Genomic DNA, 20,639 nt, shown 5'->3' on the forward strand with positions numbered 1-20,639 from the left:
GGCCATTAGCATAACATGCCTCAGCTCAACAAATCTGCGTATTCCAGCCATACATTTGTATATAAATAACTTTGTACATACTCAACTGGGAAATCTGGGCAGTACTTGCGAGGCATAGGAACCAGTAATATTAAAGTCCTCAGATTCTTCAATGGCTGTGGGAAAACCCTGGTAAAACTAATGTATTTAACCACCAACTAAGTGTAACAAGATGAATTTGAAAGTTTGAAAAGGTCTTTCACTGTGTTAATAAATCGTTCTTGTTTAAAGAGATACAAGCAGAGTAAAAAAACTCCACGCTTCTGTGAGTGAGAAAAAGTTTGAAAAATAAACCCAACTGAATTAGACCGTCTAGTTATGTTCCAAAAGTCTAGTGAGAAATACTTGAACCAGGGTGAGCGTTCATCGGATGCACAGCATAGGAAACAATGCCTTTATTTCAAGAAACTTAAAATGTCCAAATTTCCAGGAGATACCACGACGAAAGAGCCAATCTGAAAGCAGGTTGGAACTGCAGATGATTTACAATAAATTACTCGCACACCATCAGCTGACACTGCAAAGTTGCTGTATACCTTTCACGGTAATCTGTTCTGGAAAACGAAAAAGTTAAAAAGTTGATGTGTGTGTTTTAAACTGAAGGAAGAAATCTTTTCAATGTCTGTTGTATTTTAGATTTCCTCTTGTAGCAGTTTAATGAAAGTGCTTTTTCTGGTTCCCAGTCTGCTCTACCAGTGCAGGCCAGAAGGGGGGGTCTTCTCATCCTTGTTGCTTTCCAGAGAGAAAGGAGGGATGCGGACATCAAAGTGTGAGCCATCGGGTCTCTCAAAGCGGAAGGTACCCCTGCAGAAGAAGAAAACAGAGCGTTACAAACATTGGTAGGGCTAAAGTTGGCAAGACACAAATGCTTTTGATGGATTTCATTGTCTTTTAAATCTTATTTAACTTAAGGATAGGTGCAGTTGGGGTAGGTCACTTGCGGAGACCTAGCTGCTGAGCATCACTGAAAAATAGATCTTTTGGTTAACCTTTGCTGTGAAGGGCTGAAGGCTGGTATTAGGGAAGAGTTGAAATAATGGACAGTAGCACTTTTGCGGTTTCCCACAACTTCCAAAATGTTTCGCCACAGAAATCTGAGCAAATTCAGTTTTAAAAAATGTCTAATTTACCCGAATTCTGGGTAGGGAAAAAAAGGAGGAATCCAGGTAAGCCATACTAATCTAGACTCCATTCAATGACTAGTTTTCAGTAATGTTTTGACACAGTTAGGTTTCTTCAGGTGCTAGCCAATTGTGGGGCCATGGAAAGGTCTGGCATGGTTGTTAAAGCAGATATTTTATTATTACACATCACCTGAAATTTGCCAAGGAAGAAAGATTGTAGTGCCAATTACTGAATAGTAATATTCAAAACATTAAGTGATATAACAGGAGAGTCTCTGATACTGGACCCCTTGCTGGCTCTGCTAGGTTATTCTAAGCGCGTAAGGAAAGATATACGACGTTTGGTAGATATGGGACTGTTGATAGCAAAGCGTGGAGTTGCTATGCCCTGGGCTAGAGGGCCACCTGCCACTATGGTGCAATGGCCAAGAGACATGTTGTATTGCAACGCGCAATCTGAATTATTTAGCGATCTGCTTCCTTCCCAGAGCCGCCCCAAAAACTGTATCAGAGTTACCTAGCCGGTAAAGAGTGAAAAATTATCTGGAATCCCGCTCCTTTCCTGATGTAGGGGGTGCGCTGCGAGCGATGCTTTGGAATTGCAGGCCTTCCTTTTGGGTTTCTACTCCAGGCAGGGGCGGCTCTAGACTCATGGTGGCCCTGGGCAGGGAGCATAGGTAGGAGGCCCCGGAAGAGGGCGTCCGGGCGGGGCGGAGCGCGGAGGCCAGTGAAGAGGGGGGGTCAGGGTGTTTGGAAGTGGAACAGAGCTGGAGGCCGCCAAATCCCTGCCAGGGGCCGCCGCGCAAATATGCATCCATCCTCAGAGGATTATTATATTAAGGATATATATTGGCGTGGTGGCCCCTGGGGTTTGGTGGCCCTGTACAGCTTGCACATGCCTAAGGCCGCCCCTGCTACGTAATCCATGAAAGTACATATTTGTTCATGTGAAAACATTGAGTGTCATTAAAATGTTATAGACAAGTGACTTCTTTCATTACCTCCATGTTTCGGAGCTACATTAGGAAAGCACAGAATTCAACAATTACGCTAGTCCCACATTTCATTCAAGATCTCAAATAAAGATGTAAATATCTCATCTTACAAAGATTTGCAGTATACCATCATGTGTTAAAATTCCAACTGTGTGTGTCAGACTTGAGTTTGTGAATGCCCACAATTGTAGAAGTGTATATGTGTTCTGGAACTTAGAAGGCATGGTGCGCTTTGCCATACCTATTTCCTGCCCCTTGCCAGGGCTTTACTACTACAGATTCCTCCGCACTTGTGGTACAGAAATCGACTGCAGTAAATCCATGTGCGCCTGACAAGAACCCATTTGCGAGTTTCTGGCAGGTGTATGTGGTGGTATTTACAGAGATACATTTGTGTCTGTAGCCTAAAATACCTTTGTGATTCGGGCACAGGGTTTATAGATCATTAAAGACAATGTGTGTGCCTTTATTTTTATAATATTTTCAATTCTAAAGAGAAGTACTGATTGAATGAAAAAACAAAAACATAATTTGTACGATGCAAAGACAAAAATACAGTACAGGAAGCACTACTCGCATCCAACATGAAAGAATTTCAGATTCATGTGAGCACTGGCCTAGGACTAAGAAAGACAAGCAAGCCATCGTCGACTTAATAAAATAGCAAACACATAGTTTGCTCTCATGAAATATGAAATCTTATCCCACAATAACGAAGCAAACCAAACAAAAGATTCTTTCTAGCCACCTGTAGAATGAATGTGGCAACACCCAGGTACTGTATACACAATCAAAATGTTCATGCACAATTGTCATTGTTTTATACATTCCATAGTGTGTAGTCTACACATTCCAATGTTTGAAGAATAAATTAAAATATAGTTCGTAATGTATATAACGGGGCGCAGCTTTAAAAATGAAACACCAGGACGAGACTGAGTGAGTGGCAACAAGTGACAACAAAGAGATATGCAAAATCGTGTTTGCAAACTGCTTAACATATTTGAAGAATACTGTGCAAGCCATATACAGGACATACGCCGTGAATCTCAAGTTTTCATTTGACAGCCAAACTAATAACAACCCATATATTTTGAGAAGCAGGATGCTGGGAAACCACGTGCAATTGGTGTGCAAACTCCGTGGACCCAGACATTAGTATGATAAACGAATGACTATGTGATCAAATGAGTAATTTGTTTAATCACACAAGATGCAATGTTGGGATGTGGTATGAAATAACTGTTGCTTGATAAAATCTACGGCTTAAATTAATAGCACCCCTACAATATATCATTATAGCTGCCTGTTCGACTTGGAAACGTGTCATGCATTATACACTGTGCCGTGAGCATGTATGTAAAAAAAAAGAATCAGCTGGTGATTTCTAGTCTACCTCTTTTTTCTTCTGCCCGCCTCCGCAGTGGCAAAGAAGCAGGATAGGCAGCCATAGCTGCCAAGGTTTCAGATTGCTGTGTGTGACATTTTAATAATTTTAGAGTAATTATGAGTGACATTTGAATGACTATGAGTGACACGGTCTCGTGAGCAAAATTAAGCAATGAAGATGAGGGAAACAATAATATTAGAAAATGCACACATTTGAGGAACCAGAAACTAAGTTAACTGCTGCAAAACGTAAGAAATATAAACGACTTCCATTGATCAGACCCTAGCTAAAATTGCAGAAATTACATAAAGCAGCTTGGAAGTGGTTGAAAATGTCATTATAATCAGCTGAGTGACTCGCAGTCTCACTCAACAGCCACCAGTGACCTGAGCTGTAACGAAACTGAAAAACAAAGCAGAGACCTCCTACTGTGTGAGTGACAGGGGCACAGGCAAACTCAGAATAAGTCTAGAATGGAGTGCATTTGCAAGTAGGTGTGTGGGTAGGCACCTGATTGAGATGAGCCACACTTCACACAAACTGGGTAAGCTTTCAAGTATGTTGCACTGTCTGTTTTTATTAGTTTAAATGGTTCTCTGCAGTTTAAAATGCCCTAATAAATCGAAAGTAATCCATGGCATTTAATTTGAGTTCCTGAATAAACATGGCACCCTTTATTCGATTTAATAATAAGCTGTAATAAATATGTGTTCGCTAAGGGAGTGGGGTTTGCTGTGCTGTGCTAGCTGCCCTGACCCGGGCAGACTGATTGCTTCTGAATGTGCTGCTTCTTATATCTTTTCCTCTACTTGTGAGGAAGAGAGTCGCTCTGAATAAACAAGGAGGCCCAATGAGAGGGTGGGGGGAGGGCTCCTTTACCAAGCAATAAATAAAACCTTTCCAGTCGCTTCAGAGAGCCGCCGGCCTCTCCCAAGGCTTCACCAAGGAGAGATAACCGAGATACAGCAGAAGAGCTGCACGTGTGGGTGGGGGCTCAGCCAGCATCTCAACTTAGCGCACACAGGCTCTCTCTCCCACTGACCACGACCAGTCGAACATCTAGTCGAACATGAGGCAATAACAAAGTTTAACTTACTTCATAGAAGAAGGGCCCTCCACCTCCAGTCCGTCCAGGCGCCGGCCCCGGTGTCACTGACTTCTCTCTGTCGGCTACAGTAATGCATGATTCAACGGGGCGGTAATTGCAATAGCTTCTAGCACATGGTGCCCGAGCCGATGCAAGCCAGCAGACAGGTGCCGTAGTTATAAGCAGCGCTACCTTTAAAGATGATGACATGCTGCGCCGCCCGCAAACTATCCAGCTGCATCGAGCGCCCAAAATAAACTGCTGCGCGCTTCCACAGAGTGACGTCCCACCGTGATGACATCAGCCTGCCAGTAAGAGCCGAGCCGACTGAACTAAAGCTGCCTGCAGCCTTAGCTTAGCTGAACACCAAGCCTGCCGGAGCAGCACGCATAAGCAACAGGCTGCGCGCTGCCACAGACTCTAAGTTTTACTCAGGCTTGACAGTGAAATCTTCAAATACTGGTAATCACTCAGCTTCTTAAATACGCTGATTTGCGTGACAATCCTTTCACATGCGGTAATGCGGTAATGTGCCTTAAAATGCGTTAGTGTCACACCGGATGTGTGACACTTGGCAGAGCTGGGCAGCAGGTGCCATAATGTTGTCCTTAGATTCAGCGCCATGTTTTCTCTATGCTATTGCTTCCCGCACTCTCACCAGTTCTAAATTTGAAGGGTCGGACTCGGGGAAGAGTCGAGATAGTGCCGGACAGGTGTTCTCTGTCTGATGATCGGGTGGCGTAGGTATTGTTCTTTATTCTCAATGAATCTCACACGAGCGTGACCACCGTGACGCGTCACTGAGCGGCTAAGAGCAGCAGGTGCACAGTTGCGCACTGCGCACAGCGCGCGGGCTGTCCCAGGCCAGGGCCGTCACGTCATTGGTAATTAGTAGAGCTAAGATTGACGGCCCTGGGACCCAAACTGCTGGCTGGCTGGGAAAGTGAAACTAGTCTGAAATTGAAAACAACAACGCTCACGCTGCCATTGCCGATTGCCCGGAGGCCGCCAAATCCTGCCAGGGGGCCGCCAGTGATCCTTCCGATTCCGATCCTCGTCGTGGCGGCCCCTGGGGTTTGGCGGCCCTGTGCAGGTGCACACTTTGCACATGCCTAGGGCTGGCCCTGCTCCAGGTTCCAGTTATGTAAAAAACGTCTACAAGCTGTTTCAGGGGTATTGTTTCTGTACTGTGATCTCCAGGCAATAACCATGTTGGATAATGTCTAGTACCCATTTGTCTGAGGTTATCGGCTGACAAATGGGGAAAAATTGTTGGTCTTCTCCCGACAGGTGTTAAATGATCGAGGGGAATCGTAGGCAAGTTACTGCTTATTGGGGGAAGGGGAGTTACGCGTTGGCGTGCTCTTACCCTTACCCATGAAATTGTTTTCTCGGTACCCTCCTCTATAGAAACCTCTAGAGGGAGAGGGCTGTGTGTTAGATTTGTAGGAGGAAGCATTAGGGTCTGAGGAAGTACTTTTGGACCCTCCCTTATAAAATGAGTAGCAAAAGGAGCTTCTGTTTGATGGGGACAGAAGCACTCCCATGGACTTTGCCACATCTGTGTCCTTTTTTATTTTTTCTAGGGCCTCATCTACTTTAGGTCCAAATAGATGTTGTTTACTAAAAGGGATATTTAAAATAGACTGCTGAACCTCAGGTTTAAAACCTGAAATTAAAAGCCAAGCATGTCGTCGTAGAGAATGCTGGGGTCAATTCCCCTTGCGGCAGTGTCAGTCGCATCTAAAGCGCATCTGATGGAGGAATTAGATATGAGCGTGCCTTCATGTACTTGCTCCTGTGCTTTCTTCTTGTGCTGTTCTGGGTGGCACTGAAGTAGGGCTTCTATCTCATCCCAGTGTGCCCGGTCATAACTAGCTAGTAAGCCCTGTGTGTTGGCAATACATCAGTGGTTAGCGGCTTGAGCAGCCACCCTTTTCTCCTGATGCATCAATGAATTTAGACTCTGTCTGGGAGAGGTGTATCTACAGAGGTCTTTGTGTATGCTCTCTTATGAGCATTAGAGACTACTAGTGAGTCTAAAGGCAACTGTCCCTTAATAAAAATGGCATCTGATGGTGGGGGTTTGTATTTTTTGTCAACCCTAGGTGTTAGAATGAGGGCAAAAAAAGGGTAATTAAATATTTCACCATGCCTTTTAACATAGGAAGACTTTGACTTGTCCTATGTGTAGACCCTCGAATCTCAAATAAAAAGTCTTCTTCTAAAGACTCCTTGTATAATGTAACTCCATGATAGGCTGCTGTTCTTGAAATCAGCTCTTGATAAGCTACATTATCATCTGGAGGTTATGGCTTCGCAGGGTATAAATCTGGATCATTATCTATGGGTGGATCAATATTACAGTCATCCAGTGCATCCGTTGATAAATGACTACTGTCATCATTATCCCCTATTTCAGGGTGTGTATGAGGAGATTCCGGAGGTGTTATGCGTAGAGGATCGGAGCCTTGCAATTTGGGTGAAGATGGTGGAGGTGGAGGGGATTGCGGTTTAGGATGAATAGGGCTTGTAGCCATATCCTCCTTTTTCTTAAGAGGAATTTTAGAAGTAGTGTCCTCTGAACTTACTTTCCTTTTAGAAGGTGTTTTTGGCAAATTATGTCCAGTATCTGGATTGATGTAGATTTTCTTCAGTTTACGGTCTAATTTTTCTTTCATAAGGTTCAGAATAGATTCCGGAGGCTTTGGAAGGACCTCTTTTGATTTCGGAGCTGAAGTTTTCGGTGCCGAACCGGACTTGTCTTTTTTATCCTTCGAAGCAGAAGGCTTAGGTTCCGAAACCGGAATTGTCTTTCGGAGCAGAAGGTTTCTGTTCTGAAGACAGGTTTTCTTAACTCGATCCCGAGCCGGAAGGCTTGACTGGTTGTTTCGCTGCTGGGCCAGAAGGCAGGGCGTCAGAAACATCGTCTCAATGCCAACCAGGGCCCGATGGCAGAGGTGGTTCTGAAGCCTTATATTTGGTTGAAGAGAGTTTGTGGGGTAAAGGGGTATTAGTACTCACTGCACCCTGTCCTGGTGGAATGTCTTCAGATTCCAACTCGATCTCTAGCTCAGAGTCTGATTCTGGGAGAGAGAATGCTTCTTACTCTTTTGCTGCTTCGACCTCTTCATGATGGATTCTTCTCTGAAGACATCCGAAGTATGTTGGATGCTTTGTCTCTGCATTTCCCTTCGTCAAGCCCGATGATCCCGCAGACTCTTTTACGACCGACAAGCCTCACAATCTTCTTCCTTGTGCTCCGGTGAAAGACACAAGTTACAGACTTTATGTAGGTCGGTGCGAGGGTACTTGGAGTGGCACCGAGGACAAAATGGAAACGGAGTCCGTTCCATTGGCATAGGGCTGGACTGACGTGGTGGGGCCCAACAGCTCCCCACTATATTTTCAACCGAGGATGGAGAGTTTCCCGATCGATTCGATGCGTAGAATAGGGAAATGCGTACACTAACAATACCGTTGAGGGTACAGTGTATTGTGCACTGAGGGGAACCTGTAGGACCATTTTGAAATGGAGGCCAGCAATACACGTCCGAACCCAATGGCGGAAAGAAAACTATCTTAACAATGGAGTCGATGCCCATGCGCACTATCACCGAAAGGAGGAGTCACCTTACCTCGAAGAAAAACAACTGGCAAACATCATCCGGACCCAACACAAGATGGAAAAACTATGCAAAGGATGCGTATCTACAGCACACAAGCCTCAAACAAAATGTTACCAAATATTATATGAGATGGACTGTAGACTCCCAAATACACTGCTCCTGACTATCACATGATCGGAGTTGAAAAATTACAGTAGCTCTGATGAAGCAGTCACACTTGCCACCAGATGAGGTGGTATACTGGCTAAAGTCCATAAGTGGCTTTTTCCAGCCCTGTTCCTATATTCTAAGAAACTCTTTAATTAATTTAAGTATACACCAATGTAAACCCCCCAATGTCCTGGCTATCAGTTGTAGTCACAGGTTTAATACACCAGGCAAGATCTTTAAACGTGCCCTCTTATCGCCAAAAGGCTGAATAGTGTTAGAGGGAACATCTGAATATCTCGATCTTGGTCTCACTCGGTGTATTTCACAATAATAAAGGAAAATAATTACTCCCCTTTTACATAGTGGATCCTTAAAAAGCTTTCAAACATCCATGTGGATAAAGTATATTTGAAGACTACTTTATTGCATTTTCGTTTGTTTCCCTCTGACTTTTGTGGGTGAGATTTGGACTCTTAACGGAAAATGCAACAGTGTAGTAACTTAAGGGCACCTTTAAAGTAGCTTTGACATGTGAGGGGGTGGGGATAAGAAAGGGTTGTCTTCTCCACCTTCTGCTTGCTAGAAGAGGCGCCATTGCCTTCAGACACATTCTGTAACATTGGGGTTTTATTTGACAATAACCTGTCTCTGGACAACTACAGGACTAAAGTGGCAGGCATGTGTTTTGCACTACGACGTGAGCTTAGGAAGGTGCCCGCCTTGTTGCCCCCCAATTCAGAACTATGGTGGTGAGAAGTGTCATACTAAGCAGACTGGATTATTGTAATGCCCTACTGCTTGGATCACCTGAATACCTGGTCAAGCAACTGTTTAGAGTACAAATAGCTGTGGCTAAACTGACTATGAATAGACCTCGAGTTCCTCGCCCAGCGATTCCCTGGATGGATGCCGATGAGGGCACGTTAGCAAATGTGTGCTGGCGTGAGATCTCGAAAGGCCAATATTCGAGAAGCTGGCAGGATTATCTATCCGAGTAGCTTTTAAATTTCGAATGCCCTAATCTGGTAGATGAAGTGAGGAGCAAATCGGTTTATAAAAAATCAATTAATTCAACCGTTGCATTGTTGTCAGAAATAATGGATAAAGATGAGCTGGGAAAAATACCCCACTTCTGGTCTATAGCAAACTCCTTTCAGAAACTGTTTGTCCAACCTTATTTACTTTTTCATCTAAAACCCTTGATTAAAAAGAAATGTATGCTTTTAAGGTTTGGCATATATCCAACCAAAGATGGAACCCCTAAGTGGGAGTATAAATAGTCATCAAATATTTGTAGGCTTTGCGGGCTGTATGAGGAAACTTTGCTGCACATTGTAATACTATGTCCAAAAATGTTGCAGGAACGGAAGACAATTTTAAAACCTATCTTTAAAGAAATGGGAGTCAGAACTTGTAGATCGGCATTACTATTCTGCTTAAGTGGTGTCAATGTTTATAGTATACAGCAATTTGTTCAAATCATTTTTAAAGCGGAAAAGAAATTATGTAAGGTTGACATCCAAAGTAAATGATAAATCCGTTACGGCTGGGAAATAATGATTTTACCGTTATTAGGGAGTAGGTGGGCTACTTTATGGCACTTTTAATTCATTTTGAAATTGTGTAATATTTGTATGTTGTTAAGCAACTTTTATAGCTATGCTTGGCTCATCAGGCCCACTTATTTTATGATTTTAAAGACCTGAGTATGTGCACTTCATCCCCGAAAGGGGGTATGTATTATAGATTATTTTTAAAATCAATAAATAACTTTTTGCTGCTAGCATAAGGCACTTTAGCTTTGTTGGTGAAAAATTCAATGTACTTTTCATTTTGCTGCTGATAGCATAAGTCACTTTAGGATTGATGTTGAAATACCATTGTATTTTCACTGCTAATAGTTATAGACAATCTGCAAATGTGTTCTTTTACTCTGCTGCTAAATGTTATTTTATATTTGCTGCTAGCACATTGCACCTTAGTTTTTGCTATGTGAGCACATCGCACTTTATCTAGACATTGCTAGACTGCTATCAAAAATTGGATAATATTTGCTGTTAGCATCATGCACTTTAATCCCTAACCGGAAAATGGTTAAACAATTGTCGAACAATTTATATTTTGGCATTGTATTCATATATGTTCAATCAGACTTTGTGTTTGCTATGTATTTTCTTTTTTTGTAATGATTTTAATTAATCAACAAATAAACAATTACAAAAAAAAAAAAAGAATTACATTGGCTCCCTCTGAAGCAGAAGATTGCGTTCAAGGCCATATGTATTGTTTTCATGGCTATACATGGAAACGGTCCTGTGTCACTGCAATGTAGATTCAAATGATATAGTCCTCCAAGATCTCTTCAATCAAGCACTGCAAACCTGGCCTGCACTCGCATGTACCAAAGATCTAGACAAGGGACCAGGCGTTATCAGTTAAAGCAGCTCAGATATGGAATAAGCTTTCGCACTCACTGAGGGCCTCATCAGAGCTGCTGCAATTTCGGAAGTAATTCCATTGTGCTGTTGGAAGTTGGCATGTGCATCTCAGCTAGATAGTTCCTTGTATGCTAGCACCATGGTACCAGTTGTGGTGACAGTTAGCGCTTTATAAATACTATAAATAAATAATAAATAAATAGCTATAGAGCCATTAGACAACAAAATGAGAAAGAATAGGAATATAACACTTTATAATTCACTTTTAATGGGCTTCATCTAAAATCAAAATTATATGTGGACAACTTGATCATATACTCAAGTGATGTAGCTGGTTAAGAGCTATTATTCCTATTTTGGAAGAATAAGGCACACTTTCATGGTATGAAGAAAATCCTTCTAAATGGTAGTTAAAGCAATAGCTCAATTCATTCTTCCTTGGTTAAATTTAGGGTGATATGTTCAGGAGCCAGAATAGTTCAACATTGGGAAGAAATGCATTCAGCAAAGTATGAATTTATCTTTGAGATCAAAACTTTAATTTAAAATGTGATAGACAGCATTTTACCATTATAAGGTAAATAAACGCAGCAACAACCATTTTACCAAAAAGAGGCTGCTTCTATAGGCACTGAACTAGATTTTCCAGAGGGTTGAAGACTATAATTACAAACTTTATTTGGACTTACTGATTTTCTACACAAGCGTATTAGACTCTACTCAGATTTTAGGCAAAGGAGGTTGGGTCCTTTCTGATTTAAGGTTATATTATTAGTTGGAGCAGTTAAGATCATTTATACTATAAAGCAAGAAGCGGAGTCATTCTGTACGTCAGATGACACCATTAATATTACATTTTTAAAAATGTTTTCTGATATTACATTATTCAGGAAAGTAAAATTCATGACCCTAGGAGGTTGGATAAAATCATGGAAATCTGTTGCTATTGTCAAATACCTCACATTCAGAAATTAATACTTTTATGGGGTCTGTGTCTACATACTATGCACAGCGCAGACAGTGTGAGGAATGACTTTACAAAAAGAGGATTACATTTTCTGGAAGTCCTTTCTTCGTATAAGACATTTCTATCACTGACTGATAAGAGAGACTGCAGCAATAAAAGACTATCATGGCTGAGCTGGCTACAGAGGCAAAACATGGAGCAACAAACTGGGAAGGAAAGGGCTCTCTTTTAGAAGGAATACAATACTGTCAACGTGATGAAAGGGGCACAATCCTGGCAGACGCTGCTTACTATTTACAACAAGGGGTGGTGATGGTGATGGACTCTGTCCCTCACCACCCCTTGTTGTAAATAATTTTGTCCACCCTAAGCGTGGAAGGGTATACTCAGACATGAGTCCCTTGCTCATTGCACCATCAGGATTCAAGCAAGCCGGGCCGAAGACGGCTGTAATGCCAGAAACCGGTCCCCGGAAGCTTGTTTCCTTCCCAGTGTAAGAATTGGCTTTTGTAGTCTGGTCTGCCCTGTTCCCATCATGCACTGGGACAGGAACAGACTAATTTGCATACAGCCAGGTTCTGAAACTGGGATGGTGCAATGAGCTAAAAAACGGTGTTGGATCTAGCCCTGATCTCTTGACTGGGTGAGAGTATTCTGCTTAATTCAGAGACTCTGTCCCTCACCACCCCTTGTTGTAAATAATTTTGTCCACCCTAAGCGTGGAAGGGTATACTCAGACATGAGTCCCTTGCTCATTGCACCATCAGGATTCAAGCAAGCCGGGCCGAAGACGGCTGTAATGCCAGAAACCGGTCCCCGGAAGCTTGTTTCCTTCCCAGTGTAAGAATTGGCTTTTGTAGTCTGGTCTGCCCTGTTCCCATCATGCACTGGGACAGGAACAGACTAATTTGCATACAGCCAGGTTCTGAAACTGGGATGGTGCAATGAGCTAAAAAACGGTGTTGGATCTAGCCCTGATCTCTTGACTGGGTGAGAGTATTCTGCTTAATTCAGAGACTCTGTCCCTCACCACCCCTTGTTGTAAATAATTTTGTCCACCCTAAGCGTGGAAGGGTATACTCAGACATGAGTCCCTTGCTCATTGCACCATCAGGATTCAAGCAAGCCGGGCCGAAGACGGCTGTAATGCCAGAAACCGGTCCCCGGAAGCTTGTTTCCTTCCCAGTGTAAGAATTGGCTTTTGTAGTCTGGTCTGCCCTGTTCCCATCATGCACTGGGACAGGAACAGACTAATTTGCATACAGCCAGGTTCTGAAACTGGGATGGTGCAATGAGCTAAAAAACGGTGTTGGATCTAGCCCTGATCTCTTGACTGGGTGAGAGTATTCTGCTTAATTCAGAGACTCTGTCCCTCACCACCCCTTGTTGTAAATAATTTTGTCCACCCTAAGCGTGGAAGGGTATACTCAGACATGAGTCCCTTGCTCATTGCACCATCAGGATTCAAGCAAGCCGGGCCGAAGACGGCTGTAATGCCAGAAACCGGTCCCCGGAAGCTTGTTTCCTTCCCAGTGTAAGAATTGGCTTTTGTAGTCTGGTCTGCCCAGTTCCCATCATGCACTGGGACAGGAACAGACTAATTTGCATACAGCCAGGTTCTGAAACTGGGATGGTGCAATGAGCTAAAAAACGGTGTTGGATCTAGCCCTGATCTCTTGACTGGGTGAGAGTATTCTGCTTAATTCAGAGACTCTGTCCCTCACCGCCCCTTGTTGTAAATAATTTTGTCCACCCTAAGCGTGGAAGGGTATACTCAGACATGAGTCCCTTGCTCATTGCACCATCAGGATTCAAGCAAGCCGGGCCGAAGACGGCTGTAATGCCAGAAACCGGTCCCCGGAAGCTTGTTTCCTTCCCAGTGTAAGAATTGGCTTTTGTAGTCTGGTCTGCCCTGTTCCCATCATGCACTGGGACAGGAACAGACTAATTTGCATACAGCCAGGTTCTGAAACTGGGATGGTGCAATGAGCTAAAAAACGGTGTTGGATCTAGCCCTGATCTCTTGACTGGGTGAGAGTATTCTGCTTAATTCAGAGACTCTGTCCCTCACCACCCCTTGTTGTAAATAATTTTGTCCACCCTAAGCGTGGAAGGGTATACTCAGACATGAGTCCCTTGCTCATTGCACCATCAGGATTCAAGCAAGCCGGGCCGAAGACGGCTGTAATGCCAGAAACCGGTCCCCGGAAGCTTGTTTCCTTCCCAGTGTAAGAATTGGCTTTTGTAGTCTGGTCTGCCCTGTTCCCATCATGCACTGGGACAGGAACAGACTAATTTGCATACAGCCAGGTTCTGAAACTGGGATGGTGCAATGAGCTAAAAAACGGTGTTGGATCTAGCCCTGATCTCTTGACTGGGTGAGAGTATTCTGCTTAATTCAGAGACTCTGTCCCTCACCACCCCTTGTTGTAAATAATTTTGTCCACCCTAAGCGTGGAAGGGTATACTCAGACATGAGTCCCTTGCTCATTGCACCATCAGGATTCAAGCAAGCCGGGCCGAAGACGGCTGTAATGCCAGAAACCAGTCCCCGGAAGCTTGTTTCCTTCCCAGTGTAAGAATTGGCTTTTGTAGTCTGGTCTGCCCTGTTCCCATCATGCACTGGGACAGGAACAGACTAATTTGCATACAGCCAGGTTCTGAAACTGGGATGGTGCAATGAGCTAAAAAACGGTGTTGGATCTAGCCCTGATCTCTTGACTGGGTGAGAGTATTCTGCTTAATTCAGAGACTCTGTCCCTCACCACCCCTTGTTGTAAATAATTTTGTCCACCCTAAGCGTGGAAGGGTATACTCAGACATGAGTCCCTTGCTCATTGCACCATCAGGATTCAAGCAAGCCGGGCCGAAGACGGCTGTAATGCCAGAAACCGGTCCCCGGAAGCTTGTTTCCTTCCCAGTGTAAGAATTGGCTTTTGTAGTCTGGTCTGCCCTGTTCCCATCATGCACTGGGACAGGAACAGACTAATTTGCATACAGCCAGGTTCTGAAACTGGGATGGTGCAATGAGCTAAAAAACGGTGTTGGATCTAGCCCTGATCTCTTGACTGGGTGAGAGTATTCTGCTTAATTCAGAGACTCTGTCCCTCACCACCCCTTGTTGTAAATAATTTTGTCCACCCTAAGCGTGGAAGGGTATACTCAGACATGAGTCCCTTGCTCATTGCACCATCAGGATTCAAGCAAGCCGGGCCGAAGACGGCTGTAATGCCAGAAACCAGTCCCCGGAAGCTTGTTTCCTTCCCAGTGTAAGAATTGGCTTTTGTAGTCTGGTCTGCCCTGTTCCCATCATGCACTGGGACAGGAACAGACTAATTTGCATACAGCCAGGTTCTGAAACTGGGATGGTGCAATGAGCTAAAAAACGGTGTTGGATCTAGCCCTGATCTCTTGACTGGGTGAGAGTATTCTGCTTAATTCAGAGACTCTGTCCCTCACCACCCCTTGTTGTAAATAATTTTGTCCACCCTAAGCGTGGAAGGGTATACTCAGACATGAGTCCCTTGCTCATTGCACCATCAGGATTCAAGCAAGCCGGGCCGAAGACGGCTGTAATGCCAGAAACCGGTCCCCGGAAGCTTGTTTCCTTCCCAGTGTAAGAATTGGCTTTTGTAGTCTGGTCTGCCCTGTTCCCATCATGCACTGGGACAGGAACAGACTAATTTGCATACAGCCAGGTTCTGAAACTGGGATGGTGCAATGAGCTAAAAAACGGTGTTGGATCTAGCCCTGATCTCTTGACTGGGTGAGAGTATTCTGCTTAATTCAGAGACTCTGTCCCTCACCACCCCTTGTTGTAAATAGACGCTGCTTACTAAGCAGGAGGCAGAACTCCTTTTAAAAAAAAATCCTTTTTGGTCAAGACGACAAATACTCTACTCACAGTGAAAGCCTTCATTTATTTTACTGTACTCTAATAACCAGGATGACGATTAAAAGAATATGGATCTCAAATAAACTCCCACCTCTCTCCCTAAGGAAGAAAGAGGTTATTGGCACAATGGATCTTCAGATTTTGGGATGATCAAGGAACAATATGACTGACGAAAATGCATGCTACGGAGGTTGGCGGACCATTTCAGAAGGAAATTTAAAGACATTACTGAATAAAGAAAAAGAATCAAAAATAGCAAATATCTAAGACCACTATGCCTTTGTGGAACATATATAACTGAGATTTTCAACTACATAACTTCCAAACATATTAAATAATAAAGTAATATGACGGCAAGTGCCCATACGAGCTAGAACATTGGATGTCTAATTAGATTATGTTTTCGATTTTAAAAAAATTCGATACGATTCGAAACCTTGACAGGCACAGGCCAGAGACCTGAATGCTAAATGCCAATTCCTGGAAAGTACATCTGAGAGATTAAAAAAATACATATAGATATATACATATATATAGTCCAGCATACTGCTGGTAACCGTGAATCATGCCACGCCCACTGGGGCGGTCTTCTCTGCAATAAAGGGCAGGCATGAGATAAGCGGCGAGTTTGTTCTGTCAATCTGTGCAGAGTCCATGATTAAGGGGCGTCTTTGCCTTGAAACGCGTCGGACATGGTTTAATTGAATTATGGTCAGATCTGTGAGCTATGCAAGGTATGAAAACCGAATGGTGGGCAGCGCGGTGTGACCTCTCAGAGCTCAACTTGCTCGACTACATTAATGAACGGCTACCCTTGGCCGTGGAAGAGGAGCACCACCTTCGCCCTTAATTGGAAGTGAATTGGAGGCTGAAGGGGCCTCGGAATAGAAACGATTTTCTTCCAGTGAGGCACGTGCATCCAAGGAGGAAACAGCTCGAAAATCTGACTCTCTCCCTACTTAAGGATATTATATGCTGCAAACAACAGGGGGACGGAGCCCACTTAGGGCAAAACACTGCACTCGCCACTTTTGGACTACAAACACCAGCATACTGCTGGTAACAGTGAATCATGCCACGCCCACTGGGGGCGGTCTTCTCTGCAATAAAGGGCAGGAATGAGATAAGCAGCGAGTTTGTTCTGTGGAACAAATTACTTACCTTCGGTAACGATATATCTGTAAGAAACAGTAGTTAGTGTTAGATTCCTTATCTTACAATATCGCCAGGCTTCAGACTGGATCCGGAAAGTTTTCGTCAGCAGTACCCCTGCGCGTCGCTAGGCGTCGTCTGCAGCTCTGCGCCGGTCGTCGGAGTACTTAGACGTCGCCCGTGCGCGCTGACGTCAGTTCTGTACATAGCTTTCGGCGCCAGGAACGCAGAGCCATGATAGAAACCGACACTGGTGCCATGAAACTAGGGCCCTGAAAGGGATGTCCTTAACCCTAGATATCAGTTCGCAGAACTGGGAGGATGGGTGGGGCGGTAAGGAATCTAACATGAACTACTGTTTCTTACCGTCACCAAAGGTAAGTAACTGGTGCATCTGAAAGAAACAGGTTAGTGTTAGATTCCTTACCTTAGAATAGATACCCAAGCAATACCAACCCGGTCGTGGGTCTGCGAACCAAGTTCACACTAGAAAGTCCTGGAGAACAGAACAGCCGAAAAAGCCATCTCTCCGGTCTTGGCTGTCCAGGCAGTAGTGTCTAGCAAACGTGTGCAGCGAGGCCCACGTAGATGCCTGGCAGATATCCTGCAAGGGGACTCCACGACTCAGGGCAGTAGTAGCCGCCGTGGCCCGAGTGGAATGGGCACGCAGCCACAAGAGGAGGCTCCTTTTTCGGCAAGAAGTAACAAACATTGATACACAAGACGACCCACCGAGAGGTGGTCCGCTTGTGCACCGCACGTCCCTTCTTTGCGCCTACGTAACCAACAAAGAGCTGGTTGTCCACCCGGAACTGGGGTGTGCAGTCAAGATAGAATGAGAGCGCACGTTTTGGGTCCAGACAGTGGAGCCTCTCTTCCTCTTTCGAGTGATGCGGAGGCGGATAGAAGGTGGGCAAGGTGAGTGACTGCCCGATATGAAAGGCTGTGACCACCTTGGGCAGGAAAGAAGGACCCTTAGAACAACCTTGTCCGGATGGACAGAGAGGAAAGGAGGTTTAGAAGATAGAGCCTGGAGCTCACTCACTCTTCTGGCAGAGGTGATGGCAACCAGGAATGCAGTCTTAAGAGTCAGAAGACGAAGAGGACAGTTATGAAGTGGCTCAAAGGGAGCGCACATCAGATACGTTAGAACAAGCTTCAAGTCCCACTGAGGTATCACGAAGGGAACAGGAGGGAACATGTGCATGATGCCTTTCAAGAATCGATTTACAACAGGGGAATTGAAAAGAGAAGGCTGATCAGGAAGCCTTAACAAGGCTGAAATGGCCGAGAGGTATCCCTTGAGAGTGCCCAGAGCAGAGCCCTGCTGGGCAAGAGAAAGAAGGAAGAGGAGAACCTCTGAAAGGGGGGCTGAGAGTGAATCCACAGCCTTTGCTGTGCACCATGCCACGAATGTGTTCCACCTGCAGGCGTATACCGTTTTTGTGGAGGGACGCCTGGCTGCCAGAATCACATCGCAAACTTCAGGCGGGAAGTCAAATGGCCTCAACTGCCGCGGCTCAATCTCCACGCATGTAGGTGGACTGGATAGGTTCGGGTGGAGGACCGTCCCCTGCTGCTGCAACAGAAGGTCCTCCTGAAGAGGCAGACGAATCGGAGGATCGACTGACATGATGAGTAGCTCGGGATACCAGTATCTTCGTGCCCAGTCCGGAGCCACAAGGATGACTTGGGCCCGGTCTCGCCTGATCTTCTTCAGCACTCTGGGCAGAAGTGGTATAGGTGGAAAGGTGTACAACAGACTGCAGATCCATTCGCGACGAAAAGCGCCGCCGAACGAGTGCCGCCTAGGAAATTCCAACGCGCAGAACCGATGACATTGCGCGTTCTCTTCGGTGGCGAATAGATCTAACCAAGGCTCTCCCCACTGCTGAAAGAGATCTTGCGCCACGCCCAAGTTCAGACGCCATACGTGATCCAATCATGCACCGGCGGCTGAGTTTGTCCGCCATGGCGTTCAGGGAACCTGCCAGGTGTTAAACCACCAGGGTAACGCCATGTCCAGAGGTGCAGAGCCTCCTGACAGAGGGTCCACGACCCCATCCCGCCCTGTTTGTTGCAGTACCACATGGCGGCGGTGTTGTCCGTGAACACCTGCACTACACTTCCCCGGACAGAGGGAAGGAATTCCTTCAGTGCAAGTTGGATCGCCCGCAGCTCCAGAATGTGGATATGGAGCTGGGACTCCGCCGGAGACCAGGGGCCTCTGATCTCCCTCTCTCCCATGTGGCCCCCCCATCCCAGGAGGGACGCATCCGTCACCACTACGCGATCTGGTTGGGGAAGGGAGAGAGATCTGCCGCTGACCCAATCGCGGTTCGTGAGCCACCACTGCAACTGGCTTGCAGTGCTCTCCAAGATCAGGACATGGTCGGACAGCCCTGATGCTGTGCCCACTGAAACTTCAGGTCCCACTGCAGAGCCCGCATCCGCCACCTGGCGTGATGCACCAGAAGGATGCAGGAGGCCATCAGCCGCCGGAGCCGCAGCGTCCCGGACCGAGACTCGGGATAAAGGCTGAAAGATCGGAATCAGAGCCTGAATATCCCAAACCCGCTGTTCGGGGGGATAAACCCGAAACTGCGCTGAGTCCAGAACCGCTCCGATGAAAAGGAGCTTCTGAGAGGGGCACAGGTGCGACTTCGGCACGTTGATGGAGAATCCCAGCGAGTGCAGGAGGTCGGCCGTAGTCTGGAGGTGGGAGACAACGGTTTCGTGCGAGCCCGCCTTCAACAACCAACCGTCGAGATAATGGAAGACTGAAACCCCTAATCCGCGCAGATGAGCTGCGACCACCGCCATCACTTTCGTGAACACCCGTGGGGCGCTGGTAAGGCCGAAGGGGAGCACGGTAAACTGAAAGTGCTCGTGGCCTACTGTGAACCGCAGGTAACGCCGGTGGGGCGGCAGGACGGGAATGTGGAAATACGCGTCCTGCAAGACCAACGCTACCATCCAGTCTTCTGGGTCCAGGGCAGCTAGGACCTGAGCCAAAGTCAGCATCTTGAACTTCTCCTTCTGGAGGAAGCCGTTGACGCTCCGTAGGTCGAAGATAGGGCGTAGGCCTCCTTTGCCCTTCTTGGGTACCAGAAAGTAGTGGGAATAGCAACCACGTCCAACTTCTGGCCCAGGAAAACACTCGATGGCCCCCTTGGCCAGGAGGGCCGTGACTTCCTCCTGCAGAAGTTGCAAGTGATCCCCGACATGAGGTGGTACTGCGGTGGCATGGCTGGAGAGGTCGCCTTGAAGGGGAGGGAGTAGCCCCTTCGGACGATTTACAGCACCCACCTGTCCGACGTGATGGTACGCCAGTGGGGGAGATGATGGCGGACCCTGCCCCCCACCTGCGACGAATGGGCCTGAAATGCCGGACTAGGAAGGCTTAGAGGCAGATGCTGCAGGGGCAGGTGTGGACTGACCCTGTCGGTGTCCCCCGGTACCGCCACGGCAGTAACCACGTCCGCAACCGCGTTGAGCCTGTGTCTGTGGCTGGCTGGATGTGTGGGGGCTCCCCTTTCTTGGCCACAAAAGGAGTGAAAAGCGAAGTTTGCTGGCGTTGGCCTAGGCCCAAGGACTTGGCCGTAGCACTGGAGTCCTTGAAACGCTCCAGCGCACTGCCCGCCTTGTCGCCAAACAGGCGACGGCCATCAAAGGGCATGTCCATGAGGGTGGCCTGGACATTCCCCGAAAAGTTGGCGGACCTCAGCCAGGCGTGGCGGCGAACCGCCACTGTCGTTGCAAACGCCCTACCC

The 20,639-nt window shown here is 46.1% G+C and overlaps 1 protein-coding gene across 2 annotated transcripts in view; it reads right to left on the reverse strand.

The window, feature by feature from the left end:
• Positions 1–395: 395 nt before the first annotated feature.
• POLDIP2 (DNA polymerase delta interacting protein 2) overlaps positions 396–20,639 on the reverse strand; it is a 286,234-nt gene continuing 265,990 nt past the window's right edge. For both annotated transcript variants that reach the window (XM_078680138.1, XM_078680137.1), the window contains exon 11: positions 396–843. In XM_078680138.1, coding sequence (XP_078536264.1) covers positions 729–843 — 115 coding nt within the window. In that variant the 3' untranslated portion in view covers positions 396–728. The remainder of the gene's footprint in view (positions 844–20,639) is intronic.

Source organism: Lissotriton helveticus, chromosome 3_1 (assembly GCF_964261635.1).
Source record: "Lissotriton helveticus chromosome 3_1, aLisHel1.1, whole genome shotgun sequence".
Classification (NCBI taxonomy): Eukaryota; Metazoa; Chordata; class Amphibia; order Caudata; family Salamandridae; genus Lissotriton; species Lissotriton helveticus.